This window comes from Diabrotica virgifera, chromosome 4 (genome assembly GCF_917563875.1).
Source record: "Diabrotica virgifera virgifera chromosome 4, PGI_DIABVI_V3a".
NCBI lineage: Eukaryota > Metazoa > Arthropoda > Insecta > Coleoptera > Chrysomelidae > Diabrotica > Diabrotica virgifera.
In genome coordinates this window covers 191639652-191660946 of record NC_065446.1, presented here as the reverse complement: position 1 = coordinate 191660946, position 21295 = coordinate 191639652, and the positions used below count along the sequence as shown (strand labels likewise).

General features: G+C 33.7%; 4 protein-coding genes across 4 annotated transcripts; 2 read left to right on the top strand and 2 right to left on the bottom strand.

Moving 5' to 3' along the window:
- Nucleotides 1-7317: 7317 nt before the first annotated feature.
- LOC126883777 (uncharacterized) lies at nt 7318-10659 on the top strand. The gene has a single exon (XM_050649443.1). The coding sequence runs from the start codon at nt 7318-7320 to the stop codon at nt 10657-10659; it is 3342 nt and encodes a 1113-aa protein (XP_050505400.1).
- Nucleotides 10660-11599: 940 nt separating this feature from the next.
- Nucleotides 11600-13120, bottom strand: LOC126883776 (matrix metalloproteinase-18-like). Its single transcript, XM_050649442.1, has one exon. The coding sequence runs from the start codon at nt 13118-13120 to the stop codon at nt 11600-11602; it is 1521 nt and encodes a 506-aa protein (XP_050505399.1).
- Nucleotides 13121-15201: 2081 nt separating this feature from the next.
- On the top strand, nt 15202-16722 carry LOC126883775 (matrix metalloproteinase-18-like). Its single transcript, XM_050649441.1, has one exon. The coding sequence runs from the start codon at nt 15202-15204 to the stop codon at nt 16720-16722; it is 1521 nt and encodes a 506-aa protein (XP_050505398.1).
- A 925-nt stretch (nt 16723-17647) lies between these two features.
- On the bottom strand, nt 17648-20989 carry LOC126883774 (uncharacterized). Its single transcript, XM_050649440.1, has one exon. The coding sequence runs from the start codon at nt 20987-20989 to the stop codon at nt 17648-17650; it is 3342 nt and encodes a 1113-aa protein (XP_050505397.1).
- Between the last annotated feature and the right edge of the window lie 306 nt (nt 20990-21295).

The window sequence follows — 21295 nt, the reverse complement described above, 5'->3', positions numbered from 1 at the left end:
AATTCTAATACCCGTCATCTTGACCGCTCCGGTGCCTAGGTATGCAAAAATGTTGGTGCTTCTAGTGTTAAACTAATTTTTGGAAAATCGTTAAGAGTTTGTTTAGACATAGCTTTCAGGTCTCCTGCTATATTATCTCGCCACCGGAGTCGAGGGCGTCCGCGTGGTCTTCTTCCAGTTAGGACTTCCTCCCATAATAGCCTTACTGTTCTTTTGTCAGAATATTTTCTGAGGCGTCCTGTCCATTGTAGTTTTGTAGATTTTATTTCTTTTATGATGTTGGCGTCTGAGTAAAGCTCTTACAGCTCTTTGTTAGTTCTTATCCTATATTGAATTGATGCTTCATCCAGCACAGGCCCAAAGCCTCTCAATCCTTAGGATTTTTGTTTCTTAAACACCTAGTCTTTTTTCGTTTGAATTTGTTATTGTCCACGTTTCGTCTCTATACATCAAAACGGGTCTAGACTAAGAGCCGCTATAGGTGAAATTTCTTAATCATTTTAGGCACGACGGGATCCTATAACAAAAATAGTAGAAACTAAAAAAAAAAAAAACGTTTGAGCACTGTCCCGTTACTTTTCAGTGGCACATGCGTTTACAGTGGCGCATCAAACTTTCCACTTATGGACGGGATACATAAATTAAAAAATACCCTCCCTCATTACCAGAATTTAATTTTTTTTTTCATTTTTTTAAGTTCTATGTGATTAAGACATAAGATTTATCGTAATTTTAACCCACCACGCCCTTCTCCCCGCCCCCACCAACAAAAACTTTATTTTTCGATTTTATTTTTTTTTTGTGGGATGCAATTAATTTTAAAATTTCAAAAAATTCGCACGCATAGTTAAGGCTTTTATAAAACACGTCTATTTTTTGTAGACCTGTAGGTTGAGTGTACATAACCTCAAAAAATATTTAAATTTTTTTTTTTGGAAAAAAGTATATAACTTTTTTTTTGGAATAGCTACAGATCTAATTTTTTCTTAGTCTTATGTATATTATCAAACACTATATTTCTAATTTTTTCAGATTTTTCTGTAGCGCTGGTCACCTTCAAAAATTCAAAAAACTGTTTTGTAAGTGGGTTTTGGGGGGTTTGAACGTGTTTTTCTGATTTTTAAAAATTCTAAGAGACTCAGCTACTTTAAGTTACATATAACCTATAAAAACAAAATTGATTTGATATATTATGAAGTGTATAAAATAGGGAAAATCCCCCAAAACCCCCCAAAAAACAGTTTTTCGGATTTTTGAAGGTGGGGAGCCTTACGGAAAAATCTGAAAAAAATTAAAAATATAGTGTTTGATAAAACACACAAGATTAAGAACAAATTAGACCTGCAGCTGTTCCTCAAAAAAAGTTATACCCTTTTTTAAAAAAAAAAATTCCTTTTAATTTTTTGAGGTTATGTATACTCTACCTATGGGTCTATAAAAAATAGGCATGTTTTATAATAGCCTCAGCTATGCGTGTGAATTTTTTGAAATTGTAAAATTGATTGCATCCTACCAAAAAAAAATAAAATCGAAAAATGAAGTTTTTGATGGTGGGGGCAGGGGGAAGGGGGTGGTGGGTTAAAATCACGCTGAATCCTATGTGTTAATGACATAAAACTTAAAAAATAAAAAAAAATTAATTCTGTTAGTAAGGGAGGGTAACTTTTAATTTATTTATCCCGTCCATAAGTGGAAAGTTTGATGCGCCACTGTCGACGCATGTGCCACTGAAAAGTGACGGCACAGTGTTCAAACGTTTTCTTTTAGGTTCTACTATTTAAGTTATAGGGTCCCATTGTGCCTAAAATGATTAAGAAATTTCACCTATAGCGGCTCTTAGTCTAGTCTTATGATTATTTTATACACTTGTATCGTCGTATATCTTGTTAATTATTTCGTTTTTATAAGGTTCTGAAGGGCACAGAGACATCTGTAGCCGGCCGGTATCCTATTGTTTATGTCTTGTAATCCGTTATTGTCTTCAGTTATTGTTGTTCCAAGATACTTAAATTCTCTAACGCGCTCAAAACGGACCGTGATAGTCGTGACGTCAAATCAATGTTGGCTACTCTGAAAAAGGTTTCAAAACTAATCAAAACACGCTGTGTCTAGGTACACGCTAACGTGTACGCAAATAAAAAAGGTAGAATTAAACTTCATCAAGCCAGTGACTGGCTTGATGACGGACCAGTCGGACCAGTCCGAGAATATTGATATAAAGAGAGGAGTAAGACAGGGTTGTGTTCTGTCGCCGCTACTGTTTAACCTGTACAGTGAAGCCATATTTCAGGAAGCGATAGCGGAGCTAAGTGATAGAATCTCTATAAACGGAACAATAGTAAATAACATAAGATTCGCTGATGACACCGTTATAATGGCAGACAGCCTGGAATCACTACAAGAATTGCTAAATAGAATTAACGATTATTGCATTCGATACGGACTAAAAATAAACAAGAAAAAAACTAAATTTATGATTGTCTCAAAAACAGAACATGGAAATGAAAGGTTAATGATAGAGCAAACCCAAATAGAAAAAGTTAAGACATACAAATATCTGGGAACCTGGGTTGATGACAAAAATGACCAAAGCAAAGAAATTAAAGTCCGAATTGAAACTGCCAGGCAAGCATTTATAAAAATGAAGACACTGCTTACAAACAAAGACCTTCAGTTGCCTCTCAGATTGAGGGCTCTAAGATGCTACATATTTTCTATATTGCTATACGGAATGGAAGCTTGGACATTGAAGAGACAACACATAAGAAGAATAGGATCGTTCGAAATGTGGTGTTACAGAAGAATATTGAAAATTCAGTGGGTTCAAAGGATTACCAATGTTGAAGTGCTACGACGTTTAAATAAGGAGTTAGAAATTATGAAAAGTATAAAAACTAGAAAACTGGAATATTTGGGTCACATTACCAGAGGAGAAAAATATGAGTTGCTGAGAATTATTATGCAAGGAAGGGTCCAATGAAGAAGAGGCATAGGAAGAAGACGCATCTCCTGGCTGAGGAACCTTAGAGAATGGTTTAACTGTAGTTCATTACAACTATTCAGAGCAGCAGCCAACAAAGTGACCATAGCCATTATGATATCCAACCTCCGATAGGAGAGGGAACTTTAAGAAGAAGAAGCCAGTGACGTCATTATTTCGCGTGCGCAGTGACTGTATATTTTGATACACGCTATTTTGATATGTTTGATAGTGTTTGTTTGATAGAAAAATATCTGTTATTCAGATGTTTCAAACTTAATTGTAATAAATCAATGATATTCAGGTACTCAAAATAAATATTTAGTTGATATGACATGTACAAAACACTGTTAAAATAATTTTTATACTCGTTAATTATACCAGTTTATAAACCAATGCTCTTGTGTGTATTTTTATTTATACAGGGAGTTATTTAACTTCTTTCGATTTTCATAGAAAATTGGTTATAACTTTGTAAACACCTACCCTGTATAACATAATAAACCTTTATATTTTTCTGATGGGGAAGTTAAGAAGATTTCGAACATAAAATAAAATATAGGGTGTTCCAATTAAGAAACATAAGTTTGGTCTGCCACTATGTTATCGAACGCCCTGCAACATTCTAACTAATTTTTTAATATGAAGCTCAAAGTTCGCTACAATTTTTGTTACTAACTTTTTTTGCTATCTATTACTATAGCGGATCTACTGAGCTTTATCACACTTATCACACTTTATCATACTAATCATATTAAAGTGTAAACACAACGCGATTAGACAAATTCTAACCACACTCTGACACTCGCGATACTTACCACAGCATACACGCGGCTCAAATTAGCGTGTAGAAAAAAACCCAGTCAGAGTGCACGCTAAATGGTAACGTCACTGACTTGATGACGTTTAAGCGTGTACCCATGATACTATAAATAACATTTATTTATGTTATTATTTATAGTATCATGCGTGTATTACCAGTAGTAGAGATATGGGAATCTGAGATCCAAGATCCAAGATGGCGGCCAGCTTGATGGCTAGGATGGCGTTGAGGCCGTAGCCTCTGGTGCAAGAAGTACACCCTGTCGTTATAAAAGAACCCTGTCGTTAAGAAGTACACCCTGTCGTCATAGGGGGTGAGAAGTAGACGTGTTGGCGGCCAGCGGCGTTGAGGCCTCTGAAGAAGAACCCTGTCGTTATAAAAGAACCCTAAGAAGTACACCCTGTCGCACCCTGTCGTCATAGGGGTGAGAAGTAGACGTGTTGGCGGCCAGCGGCGTTGGGGCCTCTGAAGAAGAACCCTATCGTTATAAAAGAACCCTAAGAAGTACACCCTGTCGCACCCTGTAGGGGGTGAGAAGTAGACGTGTTGGCGGCCAGCGGCGTTGAGGCCTCTGAAGAAGAATCCCATAGGGTGGGGCCTCCGGGGGCGGTAAAAATGGCGTTATGTAACAAAATTAGGCAATGTAGATACGGTGTCGGCAAAAAGCAATGATTTTTTAGTATTATAATTTCATACAAACGAATGCACCCCGCCTGCATTCTACAATGTGCTTTTAGAATTCAAAGAAAAATACGTGAGTACCTCCAAGTAATAAAAATATATTGCAATGTGGACGCTGACGCAACGGCAACTATATATGTCGTTCCCACGAGTGAACCGGATACATCCACATTCCAATGATGTCATACGTTAATGCACGTGTGGCGAAATGAGTGAACCGCGGGAAATACGCTGACAGTAACTATAAATATTATATGTCGTTCCCACGAGTGAACCGGATACATCCACATTCCAATGATGTCATACGTTAATGCACCAACTATAAATATTATATGTCGTTCCCACGAGTGAACCGGATACATCCACATTCCAATGATGTCATACGTTAATGCACCAACTATAAATATTATATGTCGTTCCCACGAGTGAACCGGATACATCCACATTCCAATGGTTTGCAAATTACTAGTTAAAGGATGTACAAATTCTATAAATATTATGCACATGTCGTTCCCACGAATTAAGTGCAAATGTTTTTTAATCGTTTGCAAATTACTAGTTAAAAGATGCAATTAAAACGTGAATGTGTTCACGAGGCATTTCCGGAGTAGCTACTATTTAAACTGAAATCGGGGATAGCCATTTCATAGAGTTTCTGTCAGTCACGAACTACACCAAGTAATCGTTTTGTGAGTGTGATCAATACAACTAAAAAAGTAAGTAAATATTTTTAGTATTTAATTATTTGCTACTTCAGAAGTCTTCCGTCTTCTTTTGTGTTTTACTGTTGCAATTTTACCTTAAAGACCTGGAGCCTATTTACCTGTAAATGCTTTTTGTTTCAAGTCTTCTTGCGTATATTCTTATGTAATTTTTTGTAAGTTATGAGTGTGGTTTGCGTCCTGGTCCACGTTTATCTTCTATTACGAGCTGTAGAAACTAGTAATGAGTTCCGTTTGCGTCCTGGTCCACGTTTACCTTCTATTATGAGTTGTAGAAACATCCTATTGTATAACTATGATTTTGTAGTTTCCGCTTTTCTACCGGTAAATGCTGTTTGTGTTTCAAGCCCTCATGTGTGTATATTTAGTTATGAGTTGCGTGTGCCTCCTGGTCCACGTTTATTACGAGTTGTAGAAAGGCGTACGTAATGCATCCCATTAGTATAGAATAATGATCTTGTAGTTTCTGCTTTTTCATCATTTCAATGTTTTACTGCTGCGATTTTACCTTAAAGACCTGAAATCTACATAATAGCCGGTAAATCATTTTTTTCAAAACCTTCATGTGTATATTCTTAAGGTATGAGTGTCGTTTGCGTCCTGGTCCACGTTTATCTTCTATTACGAGCTGTAGAAACTCGTAATGAGTTGCGTTTGCGTCCTGGTCCACGTTTACCTTCTATTACGAGCTGTAGAAACTCGTACGTAATGCATCCTTAAAATCTTTGTAAAATTTCCCCAGAATCTGGGAGAAAATTGATTTTCTATCTTACGCTAATACACAGGCTCTTATGGGAGGCGCTGTTGCCAGATGTTGTGAAAGGCCCAGTTTTTCAGTAGATCTGGGGAAATTTTATTTTTGTGTGCTCGTTCCCGTATAGCCCTTATACTGTGATTATGTAGTTTCTGTATGTTTACCAGTTTAATGTTTTGTAATATTTTATATTTTACTGTTACAATTTTACCTCAGTTTTAGTTTTTTATCATTTCAATGTCATCTTTTATGATTTACTGTTGCAATTTTCCTCAGACCTGCAAGAGACAGCGTAGCGTGGTATTCGTGTGTACATTCTTAAGTTATGACTTTCGTTTGTATCCTAGTCCACGTTTACCGTCTATTATGAGTTGTTAAAACTCGTATGTAATGTATCCTATTATATAGACATGATTTTGTAGCCGTAGCTTTTTATTACGTCAATGTCTTTTTTCATATTTTCACTGTTGCAATTTTATTATAATTTACTTCAAAATCATGTAATTTTTAATAATAGAATCTGCAATGTAGCAAATGAACTTACATTCGCAATTATTTCAGATGGATCTAAACAAACTAAACAAAGTTTCTGTTGTTAAGAAAGAAGACAAACCGATTACAAAACTACAGCAACTGGAAGTTGACAAACCATATAAAATAATAAACAGTAAAATCGTCAACACTGCATTTGGCCAATCGGTGCTTCTAGAATTAGAGGAAAGTGTGGTGTTCCTACCGAAGCGGGTTACCGAGGACTACGCCCCCTATATAGATCAGTTGAGGACAGAAAAGTACGCTGTCGTATTCAGAGGCCTGGTGAGCACGTCGAGCAAGCTAAATCCTGCAGCGTCATTCGAAATAATTGAAATTTAAAAAACTGTAAGTAGATTTTTCATATCCAAAATTTTGAAAAATGAATTCTGAGGAAATCGCCATTCTTAGTAGTGAGATAATTAAAAAATTTGATGAAACTGAAAAATTACTTTTTTTAAAAAAGCGTTGTTCGGATAGAGAAACAAAAAATTGGATAAAACAAGTTAAAAAACATATATGTTTATGCAATTTAGCTATTAAGGATGGCGATTTAAGTATAGGGACGCTACGAAAACTTCAAACCAATGTAGGGATCCTTAAAAGATTTTTAATTATACTTCAAAATTTAAATTCCGTTGCAGGCGGTGGGTTAAATAATATACGTAGAAGTAAAGCAAAGGTTGTATGGAGAAATATAGTATCAATTTTTCAAAGTAGAGTACAAACAGGAATAATTATTAACAAAGAGCATAAAGATATTTTACAGTTTTTTGCCGATGCTTTTAAACTATTTCAAAAGAAAATTGAATACAACTTAAAAAGAATGGGCATGTTAAAAGTAAATACTACATTTTGTGGGGAATTTATCAAAAAAGCTGAGGAGGTGGAAAATTTAGAAAGAAAATATTTTAATACTAAAAATGAAGTTATTGATGTGACTACCGATTTAAATTATTGGTTTGAAGTTTACGTTAAAAATATTGTTTTGACCGATTTATCTGAATTTGAGGAATCTCAGAGTGGTTGGGCACTGAATCAAATTATATCTTTAGAAATAAACATTAATAAATTTGAAATGGCTAAAGGAGCCTCATCGTATATTCAATTGCATCCTAAAGTTACCAAAAAACGAGCTTGTATCAATGTTAAGAATAACGACCAGGCTTGTTTTGCTTGGGCCATTGTATCAGCCCTATATTCAGTTAACATAAACACTAACAAAACTACTTCATATCCTCATTACACCACTGTCCTTAATTTAAAAGGTCTTACATTTCCAGTAACTCTAAATCAAATTTCCCTCTTTGAAAAAAATAATGAAAATATTTCCGTTAATGTTTTCGAGTTAAATGTTAAAGATGAGCTTTTCAATTTTTCGGTACTTCCTGTGAGATTAACTAAACAAAAACGGGAAAAACATGTCAATCTGTTGATAGTTCAAAATAAATATTATTTTAATAATGAAGTGGACAACGTCGGACCATGGAGTGGTGGACGTGATGAAGATCTAATACATTTTCACTATATTTGGATAAAAGATTTAGGCAAACTTGTCAAGTCACAACTTTCTAAACACAATGGAAAGAAATATATATGTGACAGATGTCTTAATTATTTTTATACAAAAGAAAAGTTGGATGCTCATATCATCTACTGTGAAAAGATAGATGACTGCAAAATAAGTTTCACCAAAGAACCATATGTCAAATTTAAAAACTTTGTTTACAAAGAAAAATTGCCATTCCTAGTATACGCAGATTTTGAATCACTGCTCGTTCCTCTTCGCGCATCCCACTCAACACCATCAACTACGTCAACGCATCCATATCAAAGACACACAGCGTACAGTGCCGGATTATATTTTAAGTGTAATTATGACGATAATTTTTCATTCTACAAAAGTCATGTGGGTTTGGATTGTATGTCATGGTTTTCACATGAAATTGACAATTTAGCTCAATTTATTCATTCAAAATTAATAAATATTCAACCCATGAACGTTGAAGTAAGTTTAAAAGATGCTACTGAGAGATGTCACATTTGTAATAGAAAATTTTTGGAGAAGGATCGAATTGTAAGAGACCATTGTCATTTGACTGGCAATTTTAGAGGTTTTGCACACAATGGGTGCAATTTAAATTATAAAAAAGCATTTGTGGTTCCAATAGCCTTCCACAATATGAGTGGTTACGACTCGCATTTCATAATAAAGGATTTAGCGAAAATGTACGACATTTCCATTTTACCAGTCAACAAAGAAAAATATATTAGTTTCACAGTTTACCATAAAAAGACAAATATTAGATTCCGGTTCATTGATACTTTTAGATTTATGGGGAGTTCATTAGATAGCTTAGTTTCAACTTTGAAGCCAGAAAATTTTGGAATTTTAAGAAAACAATTTCCAAATTTAGATGATGAAACGTTCAAGTTGTTAACTAAAAAAGGAGTATTCTTTTATGATTATTTAGATAAAATTGAACGGTTGGATGAAACAAAGTTGCCAAATAAAGAAAAATTCTACAATAAACTGAACGATGAGCATATATCAGATTCAAATTATGCTCACGCTAAATTAGTGTGGGAGAAATTTAACATGAAGACTCTTTGGGATTACAGTAATTTATACATGAAGACAGATATACTTCTTTTGGCTGTAGTTTTCGAAACTTTTCGAGACACATGCTTCAAGACATATGGATTAGATCCAGGACACTACTATACCATCCCAGGTTTTACATGGGATGCAATGCTCAAGTATACAGGATGTCACTTGGAAACTATACAAGATGTTGATATGCTTTTATTCTATGAACGAGGTATACGTGGAGGTATATCACAGTGTTGTAACCGGATGGGGGAGGCTAACAACAAATACATGATGAATTACGATCCATCTAAACCTTCTAAATATCTCATGTACCTTGATGTTAACAATCTATATGGTTGGGCGATGAGTGAACCTCTCCCTTATGGAGGTTTCCATTGGGATGATACAAATATCGATGTTATGTCAATACCTGACGATGCAAAAGAGGGATACATTCTTGAAGTTGATCTCTCTTATCCAGAAAACTTACATGACTACCATAAAGATTTACCGTTTTGTGTAGAGCATTGCAAACCTCCTGGTTCCAAACAATCTAAACTCTTGTCCACTCTGTACAATAAAACTAACTACGTTATTCACTACAGGAACCTAAAACAGGCTATATCACATGGATTAGTTCTTACTAAAATTCATAAGGTATTGAGATTCAAGCAAATGACTTGGTTAAAAGGTTACATTGCTCTTAATACACAATTGAGGGCTCAAGCTAAAACAAGCTTTGAGAAAAACTTATACAAGCTCATGAACAACGCTGTATTCGGGAAGACCATGGAGAACCAAAGGAAGCATAGGCTGGTGAAACTAGTAAATAAATGGGAGGGACGCGTAGGTGCTCGAAATTTGATTGCTAGCCCGAAGTTTCATAGTCGCGTTATTTTCGATCAATCATTAATGGCAGTAGAATTAAAGAAAGCTGAAATTATTTTTAATAAACCATTGTATGTTGGAATGGCAATTTTAGAACTTTCTAAAACCTGCATATATGAATTTCATTATGACTATATGTTACAAAAATTCCCATTAAATCAAAATAAATTGCTTTATATTGATACTGATGGATTGATTTATGAAACTGAATGTAATGATATATACGAGGAAATGATTAAGCCTGACATTCATAGATTTGATACAAGCGATTATCCCCCAAATAATCCTTGGAATATTCCTTTAGTAAACAAAAAAGTGCCAGGTCTAATGAAAGATGAGAATAACTCAAAAATCATGACTCACTTCGTTGGTCTTCGTTCAAAGCAATATACATATAAAGTGGCTGGGGAGAAAGATGTTAAAAAGTCGAAAGGGGTTAAGATGAATGTTGTAAAGATGAAAATTAACTTTGATGATTATTTGAATTGTTTGAAAAGTTTTCGTGAAACTGCCGAAACAAAATCACTTTTTTATGCAACACAGCGTTGTATACAATCTAAATTACATGAAGTTTACAGTATTGAGCAAACTAAAATAGCCTTAAACCCTTTTGATGACAAACGGCACTTACTCTCCAACACTTTTGATACGTTGCCCTGGGGCCACTACAGTATAACACATAGGTGAATTCATTTTTCAGATGTGGAAGATGGAAAGTCTACAGAATTTATGCATAAGTCTATTAGTCTATAAGTCTATTATCGAAAACATACATGAAATTTCAAAATTTATTAGTAAATCGCCTTTACCATGGGTATTAACGGAGGAAATAGTTCAAAAATTTAGTAAAATTAAATGGATGCAAATTAAAACTAATCCCGTTCCTTATGAACATTTTAAAGTTTGTGACTTTGAGAATCATGATCTAGAATTGAATATTTCACCTGAACTTCGTCAGGCAATTATAGAGTGTCAGGATTTTGAAACTTTTGCACTTAATGACTACTATTGCTTATGGTTTAGGTATTATCAAATACCAAAATATAATTTGCTACTCTGTCGACCATGTTACAGGGTATTTAAAATAATTTTCTCTGAAAAACAAAAATGTCTAAAAGCTAAATCTGATAATTTTCATGTTAGTTGTTTAGCTTCAGACTTACATTTGATATTTAGAAAAAAATCATCCTGGTGTCAAAATGGTTTTTGTGAGGTACTCTTTGAACTAAAGGATAGATATGATTGTGAGGAGGACTTACACAGGAATCGTAATAAAAAAGTAAGATTCTCAGATATTTAAGATGCTAATAAAATTTAAACCTTTTGGTAAAGACGATCTGTATATTTGTATCATTTTCGGTAAACATATTTTGTACGTTTATACCTGTAAAATGTAAAAAAAACTTTCTTGTAAAGTAATTACTTACCTTTTAGTTGTATTGATCATAATCACAAAACGTTACTTCGATTAAACGAATACGATTTGCGATTACGATTATCGATTACTAATAACGAATAAAAGACTTTCTTGTAAAATATGCTTTATTTTTATTTACCTTTTCCCCATACAAAATCCCCAGATCCCCAGATCCCCAGATCCCATTGATGATGGACCCCCAGACATTAATTATTCATAAAATAAATTTACTTTAGATAATAAGGATTTCAGTTGTTTTATTAATCCATTATCAGGACAAGGGATCCCCAACATATTCCAATTAAAAGTACCTTTTTCAATGACACTTCTTGTAAATTCATTAAACTTGTAATAGACGTTGTGCTTTAAGAAATATATATGTCCATCGATGTAATTAAATGCTGATGTAATATCATTTGGTATTCCTGGAAAAACGTCACTTATGCGTCCTCTTGAGATAATGTCTTTATCATTAAATTCAATAAATGAACCATCAAAACAAACAAATTTTTTTCCTGAATTTGTTTGGAATAAACCGTTAATACTTCTTGCGTTATTGATTTCAGGTACCATGTTATCTGTATGAATTCTTAAGCTAGGAAATGCTGCTGCATATATACGATTTCTGCTTACACCAATCATATCTCCATTGGAACTTTGAAAAACATGTGTCACGTTCGTAATTCCCCTTGGAAAGTATCTTATAAATTGTTCAGCATTGGTGGGTATCTTTTCATTATTTAAGTCATATTTCCATACCAGATCCTTACTTACTATATACATTCGGTATGTTGGAAATGATGGAGCATACGCTAAAAATATTAAATCTGGATATTCCAATTCACATACATTCGTTATTATATTTTGCTTTGATTTATTAGTCCTAGCTGCTGTGGTTGTCCTAGATCTTTCTGTTGTAGTTGGTGAACTACTCCTAGGTTGAGTTGGAATAGATGCAGATTTACTTTTATGTCCATATAACTTTTCTAAGCCTCTTTTATCATCATCAGTTATGTGAGAAGGAAAGGTTTCATAAAAGGGATACATTACAGCCTTCTTATCGCTACTGTGTGCTAAACCTAAAGCGTGACCAACTTCATGGAGAAGGACTGCAAAGAAATTTGTTCGACCTTCTGCTGTAGAATTTAAACTGAAATCCCATGTTAGATTGCTATTCATATGAATTTCTATGCACCCAGATGTAGGTGGAAAATAAGAATGTGCTAATATACCACTTGTAAATTTAAAAGGACATTCGTCGTTACCCTGACAATTGTATCGAAAATAGTGCTGTTTTGGAACTACTGTTATAGTTATATCCGGATTTGGATCTGGGATTCTCAGATAAGTAAACTTAAATTTTGATGCTTCTTCCCATATTTCAAATACTCTTTTAGTGACTGTCAAAGCTTGAGGGGTTGCTTGTGGAAAATACCATTTTATATCAAATTTTTTCCATGCTGATTTTACAGCGTAAGCATTGTCTCCTTGTGTACATCGTGGTTTCTGCATTAACTCCATCGTTTCTTTATTTAATTTCCCATCTACCGGTAAATTATATCTTTCTTGAAACTGTTCTAGTGTTTCAGTAATATCAGTACTGGCAGTTTCACTTGTGGTGATGTAACCATATTGTTCTAGCCATGACACTGCATTTGTCTCAGTAAAATTTCCACCTAAGCAAAAACTTATGCTGGTTGCGATGAGCAGAACAACTTTATTGATATGCATCTCGAATGATACTAGTTCAAATAAGAAAACATCACTGTGATATAAATAAACCCCACCAGCCAATACTCCTCTTGTAATTTATTTTCATGAAATAAAACAACAGAGATATATTTTACAAGCTTTATTAAATTCTTTCAAGATCATTAGCGATCCTATTTTTACAGAAAAATATAAGTTGCCCTAACGCTATATGTTGTAAAGTATTTCCTTCCTGTGTAAATGTATACAATTTTTGAATTGCGTCTGAAAACGTATAATTATGACTACTAAAACTATTTCGAACAATATTAAGCGTATTATAATAATAATGTGGAAATTCAATAGTCTCTAGCATGGACATATACGGTGTTAAAAGTTCACTATTTGCTTCCACAAGGGTGTTCACTTGCACTTCTGAGAGACAAAAGTTAATGCCGTGCTTGATTATTTCGAGGAATTTCATGCTGTTGTAGGTTATTTGTCGAATTATGCAATATTCACCACACTGAATTTCAACAGGATCATCAGAGACGGTCACGTTTTCGTGGAAAAAACTTTGCTCATTGAGTTGGGTAATTAATTGTTCCCATTCATAGGCACTGAAAGATATTTTCTGCCATGGCGATTTCCACATAATTACAGCTGGAGTATATGTTCTGGCTGGACTTAGACCACAACCAAGTTGGTATGATCCATTTAACAACTGTGTGTACAGCAGATAATGGGACTCGTTCTTAGCTGCTTCTTCATACTTCTCTAGAAGAGCATCCAGCTCATGATCGTAGTCTTCACATACAGTTGATGTTTCAGATGATGGTGAAAGGGTGACATCATACTCGCTGCCGCTTGAGTATTCAGTATCTTGGGAATACATTTTTACTAGCTAACTGACTGCAACACACTGAGAACGAAAAACAGATTTTTAATTATACTTCAAAATTTAAATTCCGTTGCAGGCGGTGGGTTAAATAATATACGTAGAAGTAAAGCAAAGGTTGTATGGAGAAATATAGTATCAATTTTTCAAAGCATCGGCAAAAAACTATAAAATATCTTTATGCTCTTTGTTAATAATTATTCCTGTTTGTACTCTACTTTGAAAAATTGATACTATATTTCTCCATACAACCTTTGCTTTACTTCTACGTATATTATTTAACCCACCGCCTGCAACGGAATTTAAATTTTGAAGTATAATTAAAAATCTGTTTTTCGTTCTCAGTGTGTTGCAGTCAGTTAGCTAGTAAAAATGTATTCCCAAGATACTGAATACTCAAGCGGCAGCGAGTATGATGTCACCCTTTCACCATCATCTGAAACATCAACTGTATGTGAAGACTACGATCATGAGCTGGATGCTCTTCTAGAGAAGTATGAAGAAGCAGCTAAGAACGAGTCCCATTATCTGCTGTACACACAGTTGTTAAATGGATCATACCAACTTGGTTGTGGTCTAAGTCCAGCCAGAACATATACTCCAGCTGTAATTATGTGGAAATCGCCATGGCAGAAAATATCTTTCAGTGCCTATGAATGGGAACAATTAATTACCCAACTCAATGAGCAAAGTTTTTTCCACGAAAACGTGACCGTCTCTGATGATCCTGTTGAAATTCAGTGTGGTGAATATTGCATAATTCGACAAATAACCTACAACAGCATGAAATTCCTCGAAATAATCAAGCACGGCATTAACTTTTGTCTCTCAGAAGTGCAAGTGAACACCCTTGTGGAAGCAAATAGTGAACTTTTAACACCGTATATGTCCATGCTAGAGACTATTGAATTTCCACATTATTATTATAATACGCTTAATATTGTTCGAAATAGTTTTAGTAGTCATAATTATACGTTTTCAGACGCAATTCAAAAATTGTATACATTTACACAGGAAGGAAATACTTTACAACATATAGCGTTAGGGCAACTTATATTTTTCTGTAAAAATAGGATCGCTAATGATCTTGAAAGAATTTAATAAAGCTTGTAAAATATATCTCTGTTGTTTTATTTCATGAAAATAAATTACAAGAGGAGTATTGGCTGGTGGGGTTTATTTATATCACAGTGATGTTTTCTTATTTGAACTAGTATCATTCGAGATGCATATCAATAAAGTTGTTCTGCTCATCGCAACCAGCATAAGTTTTTGCTTAGGTGGAAATTTTACTGAGACAAATGCAGTGTCATGGCTAGAACAATATGGTTACATCACCACAAGTGAAACTGCCAGTACTGATATTACTGAAACACTAGAACAGTTTCAAGAAAGATATAATTTACCGGTAGATGGGAAATTAAATAAAGAAACGATGGAGTTAATGCAGAAACCACGATGTACACAAGGAGACAATGCTTACGCTGTAAAATCAGCATGGAAAAAATTTGATATAAAATGGTATTTTCCACAAGCAACCCCTCAAGCTTTGACAGTCACTAAAAGAGTATTTGAAATATGGGAAGAAGCATCAAAATTTAAGTTTACTTATCTGAGAATCCCAGATCCAAATCCGGATATAACTATAACAGTAGTTCCAAAACAGCACTATTTTCGATACAATTGTCAGGGTAACGACGAATGTCCTTTTAAATTTACAAGTGGTATATTAGCACATTCTTATTTTCCACCTACATCTGGGTGCATAGAAATTCATATGAATAGCAATCTAACATGGGATTTCAGTTTAAATTCTACAGCAGAAGGTCGAACAAATTTCTTTGCAGTCCTTCTCCATGAAGTTGGTCACGCTTTAGGTTTAGCACACAGTAGCGATAAGAAGGCTGTAATGTATCCCTTTTATGAAACCTTTCCTTCTCACATAACTGATGATGATAAAAGAGGCTTAGAAAAGTTATATGGACATAAAAGTAAATCTGCATCTATTCCAACTCAACCTAGGAGTAGTTCACCAACTACAACAGAAAGATCTAGGACAACCACAGCAGCTAGGACTAATAAATCAAAGCAAAATATAATAACGAATGTATGTGAATTGGAATATCCAGATTTAATATTTTTAGCGTATGCTCCATCATTTCCAACATACCGAATGTATATAGTAAGTAAGGATCTGGTATGGAAATATGACTTAAATAATGAAAAGATACCCACCAATGCTGAACAATTTATAAGATACTTTCCAAGGGGAATTACGAACGTGACACATGTTTTTCAAAGTTCCAATGGAGATATGATTGGTGTAAGCAGAAATCGTATATATGCAGCAGCATTTCCTAGCTTAAGAATTCATACAGATAACATGGTACCTGAAATCAATAACGCAAGAAGTATTAACGGTTTATTCCAAACAAATTCAGGAAAAAAATTTGTTTGTTTTGATGGTTCATTTATTGAATTTAATGATAAAGACATTATCTCAAGAGGACGCATAAGTGACGTTTTTCCAGGAATACCAAATGATATTACATCAGCATTTAATTACATCGATGGACATATATATTTCTTAAAGCACAACGTCTATTACAAGTTTAATGAATTTACAAGAAGTGTCATTGAAAAAGGTACTTTTAATTGGAATATGTTGGGGATCCCTTGTCCTGATAATGGATTAATAAAACAACTGAAATCCTTATTATCTAAAGTAAATTTATTTTATGAATAATTAATGTCTGGGGGTCCATCATCAATGGGATCTGGGGATCTGGGGATCTGGGGATTTTGTATGGGGAAAAGGTAAATAAAAATAAAGCATATTTTACAAGAAAGTCTTTTATTCGTTATTAGTAATCGATAATCGTAATCGCAAATCGTATTCGTTTAATCGAAGTAACGTTTTGTGATTATGATCAATACAACTAAAAGGTAAGTAATTACTTTACAAGAAAGTTTTTTTTACATTTTACAGGTATAAACGTACAAAATATGTTTACCGAAAATGATACAAATATACAGATCGTCTTTACCAAAAGGTTTAAATTTTATTAGCATCTTAAATATCTGAGAATCTTACTTTTTTATTACGATTCCTGTGTAAGTCCTCCTCACAATCATATCTATCCTTTAGTTCAAAGAGTACCTCACAAAAACCATTTTGACACCAGGATGATTTTTTTCTAAATATCAAATGTAAGTCTGAAGCTAAACAACTAACATGAAAATTATCAGATTTAGCTTTTAGACATTTTTGTTTTTCAGAGAAAATTATTTTAAATACCCTGTAACATGGTCGACAGAGTAGCAAATTATATTTTGGTATTTGATAATACCTAAACCATAAGCAATAGTAGTCATTAAGTGCAAAAGTTTCAAAATCCTGACACTCTATAATTGCCTGACGAAGTTCAGGTGAAATATTCAATTCTAGATCATGATTCTCAAAGTCACAAACTTTAAAATGTTCATAAGGAACGGGATTAGTTTTAATTTGCATCCATTTAATTTTACTAAATTTTTGAACTATTTCCTCCGTTAATACCCATGGTAAAGGCGATTTACTAATAAATTTTGAAATTTCATGTATGTTTTCGATAATAGAGCTTATGCATAAATTCTGTAGACTTTCCATCTTCCACATCTGAAAAATGAATTCACCTATGTGTTATACTGTAGTGGCCCCAGGGCAACGTATCAAAAGTGTTGGAGAGTAAGTGCCGTTTGTCATCAAAAGGGTTTAAGGCTATTTTAGTTTGCTCAATACTGTAAACTTCATGTAATTTAGATTGTATACAACGCTGTGTTGCATAAAAAAGTGATTTTGTTTCGGCAGTTTCACGAAAACTTTTCAAACAATTCAAATAATCATCAAAGTTAATTTTCATCTTTACAACATTCATCTTAACCCCTTTCGACTTTTTAACATCTTTCTCCCCAGCCACTTTATATGTATATTGCTTTGAACGAAGACCAACGAAGTGAGTCATGATTTTTGAGTTATTCTCATCTTTCATTAGACCTGGCACTTTTTTGTTTACTAAAGGAATGTTCCAAGGATTATTTGGGGGATAATCGCTTGTATCAAATCTATGAATGTCAGGCTTAATCATTTCCTCGTATATATCATTACATTCAGTTTCATAAATCAATCCATCAGTATCAATATAAAGCAATTTATTTTGATTTAATGGGAATTTTTGTAACATATAGTCATAATGAAATTCATATATGCAGGTTTTAGAAAGTTCTAAAATTGCCATTCCAACATACAATGGTTTATTAAAAATAATTTCAGCTTTCTTTAATTCTACTGCCATTAATGATTGATCGAAAATAACGCGACTATGAAACTTCGGGCTAGCAATCAAATTTCGAGCACCTACGCGTCCCTCCCATTTATTTACTAGTTTCACCAGCCTATGCTTCCTTTGGTTCTCCATGGTCTTCCCGAATACAGCGTTGTTCATGAGCTTGTATAAGTTTTTCTCAAAGCTTGTTTTAGCTTGAGCCCTCAATTGTGTATTAAGAGCAATGTAACCTTTTAACCAAGTCATTTGCTTGAATCTCAATACCTTATGAATTTTAGTAAGAACTAATCCATGTGATATAGCCTGTTTTAGGTTCCTGTAGTGAATAACGTAGTTAGTTTTATTGTACAGAGTGGACAAGAGTTTAGATTGTTTGGAACCAGGAGGTTTGCAATGCTCTACACAAAACGGTAAATCTTTATGGTAGTCATGTAAGTTTTCTGGATAAGAGAGATCAACTTCAAGAATGTATCCCTCTTTTGCATCGTCAGGTATTGACATAACATCGATATTTGTATCATCCCAATGGAAACCTCCATAAGGGAGAGGTTCACTCATCGCCCAACCATATAGATTGTTAACATCAAGGTACATGAGATATTTAGAAGGTTTAGATGGATCGTAATTCATCATGTATTTGTTGTTAGCCTCCCCCATCCGGTTACAACACTGTGATATACCTCCACGTATACCTCGTTCATAGAATAAAAGCATATCAACATCTTGTATAGTTTCCAAGTGACATCCTGTATACTTGAGCATTGCATCCCATGTAAAACCTGGGATGGTATAGTAGTGTCCTGGATCTAATCCATATGTCTTGAAGCATGTGTCTCGAAAAGTTTCGAAAACTACAGCCAAAAGAAGTATATCTGTCTTCATGTATAAATTACTGTAATCCCAAAGAGTCTTCATGTTAAATTTCTCCCACACTAATTTAGCGTGAGCATAATTTGAATCTGATATATGCTCATCGTTCAGTTTATTGTAGAATTTTTCTTTATTTGGCAACTTTGTTTCATCCAACCGTTCAATTTTATCTAAATAATCATAAAAGAATACTCCTTTTTTAGTTAACAACTTGAACGTTTCATCATCTAAATTTGGAAATTGTTTTCTTAAAATTCCAAAATTTTCTGGCTTCAAAGTTGAAACTAAGCTATCTAATGAACTCCCCATAAATCTAAAAGTATCAATGAACCGGAATCTAATATTTGTCTTTTTATGGTAAACTGTGAAACTAATATATTTTTCTTTGTTGACTGGTAAAATGGAAATGTCGTACATTTTCGCTAAATCCTTTATTATGAAATGCGAGTCGTAACCACTCATATTGTGGAAGGCTATTGGAACCACAAATGCTTTTTTATAATTTAAATTGCACCCATTGTGTGCAAAACCTCTAAAATTGCCAGTCAAATGACAATGGTCTCTTACAATTCGATCCTTCTCCAAAAATTTTCTATTACAAATGTGACATCTCTCAGTAGCATCTTTTAAACTTACTTCAACGTTCATGGGTTGAATATTTATTAATTTTGAATGAATAAATTGAGCTAAATTGTCAATTTCATGTGAAAACCATGACATACAATCCAAACCCACATGACTTTTGTAGAATGAAAAATTATCGTCATAATTACACTTAAAATATAATCCGGCACTGTACGCTGTGTGTCTTTGATATGGATGCGTTGACGTAGTTGATGGTGTTGAGTGGGATGCGCGAAGAGGAACGAGCAGTGATTCAAAATCTGCGTATACTAGGAATGGCAATTTTTCTTTGTAAACAAAGTTTTTAAATTTGACATATGGTTCTTTGGTGAAACTTATTTTGCAGTCATCTATCTTTTCACAGTAGATGATATGAGCATCCAACTTTTCTTTTGTATAAAAATAATTAAGACATCTGTCACATATATATTTCTTTCCATTGTGTTTAGAAAGTTGTGACTTGACAAGTTTGCCTAAATCTTTTATCCAAATATAGTGAAAATGTATTAGATCTTCATCACGTCCACCACTCCATGGTCCGACGTTGTCCACTTCATTATTAAAATAATATTTATTTTGAACTATCAACAGATTGACATGTTTTTCCCGTTTTTGTTTAGTTAATCTCACAGGAAGTACCGAAAAATTGAAAAGCTCATCTTTAACATTTAACTCGAAAACATTAACGGAAATATTTTCATTATTTTTTTCAAAGAGGGAAATTTGATTTAGAGTTACTGGAAATGTAAGACCTTTTAAATTAAGGACAGTGGTGTAATGAGGATATGAAGTAGTTTTGTTAGTGTTTATGTTAACTGAATATAGGGCTGATACAATGGCCCAAGCAAAACAAGCCTGGTCGTTATTCTTAACATTGATACAAGCTCGTTTTTTGGTAACTTTAGGATGCAATTGAATATACGATGAGGCTCCTTTAGCCATTTCAAATTTATTAATGTTTATTTCTAAAGATATAATTTGATTCAGTGCCCAACCACTCTGAGATTCCTCAAATTCAGATAAATCGGTCAAAACAATATTTTTAACGTAAACTTCAAACCAATAATTTAAATCGGTAGTCACATCAATAACTTCATTTTTAGTATTAAAATATTTTCTTTCTAAATTTTCCACCTCCTCAGCTTTTTTGATAAATTCCCCACAAAATGTAGTATTTACTTTTAACATGCCCATTCTTTTTAAGTTGTATTCAATTTTCTTTTGAAATAGTTTAAAAGCATCGGCAAAAAACTGTAAAATATCTTTATGCTCTTTGTTAATAATTATTCCTGTTTGTACTCTACTTTGAAAAATTGATACTATATTTCTCCATACAACCTTTGCTTTACTTCTACGTATATTATTTAACCCACCGCCTGCAACGGAATTTAAATTTTGAAGTATAATTAAAAATCTTTTAAGGATCCCTACATTGGTTTGAAGTTTTCGTAGCGTCCCTATACTTAAATCGCCATCCTTAATAGCTAAATTGCATAAACA

Bases quoted from the DNA above. Each gene is read 5' to 3' on its own strand.
- LOC126883777 (XM_050649443.1), top strand. From the start codon at position 7,318: ATGGGCATGTTAAAAGTAAATACTACATTTTGTGGGGAATTTATCAAA.
- LOC126883776 (XM_050649442.1), bottom strand. From the start codon at position 13,120: ATGCATATCAATAAAGTTGTTCTGCTCATCGCAACCAGCATAAGTTTT.
- LOC126883775 (XM_050649441.1), top strand. From the start codon at position 15,202: ATGCATATCAATAAAGTTGTTCTGCTCATCGCAACCAGCATAAGTTTT.
- LOC126883774 (XM_050649440.1), bottom strand. From the start codon at position 20,989: ATGGGCATGTTAAAAGTAAATACTACATTTTGTGGGGAATTTATCAAA.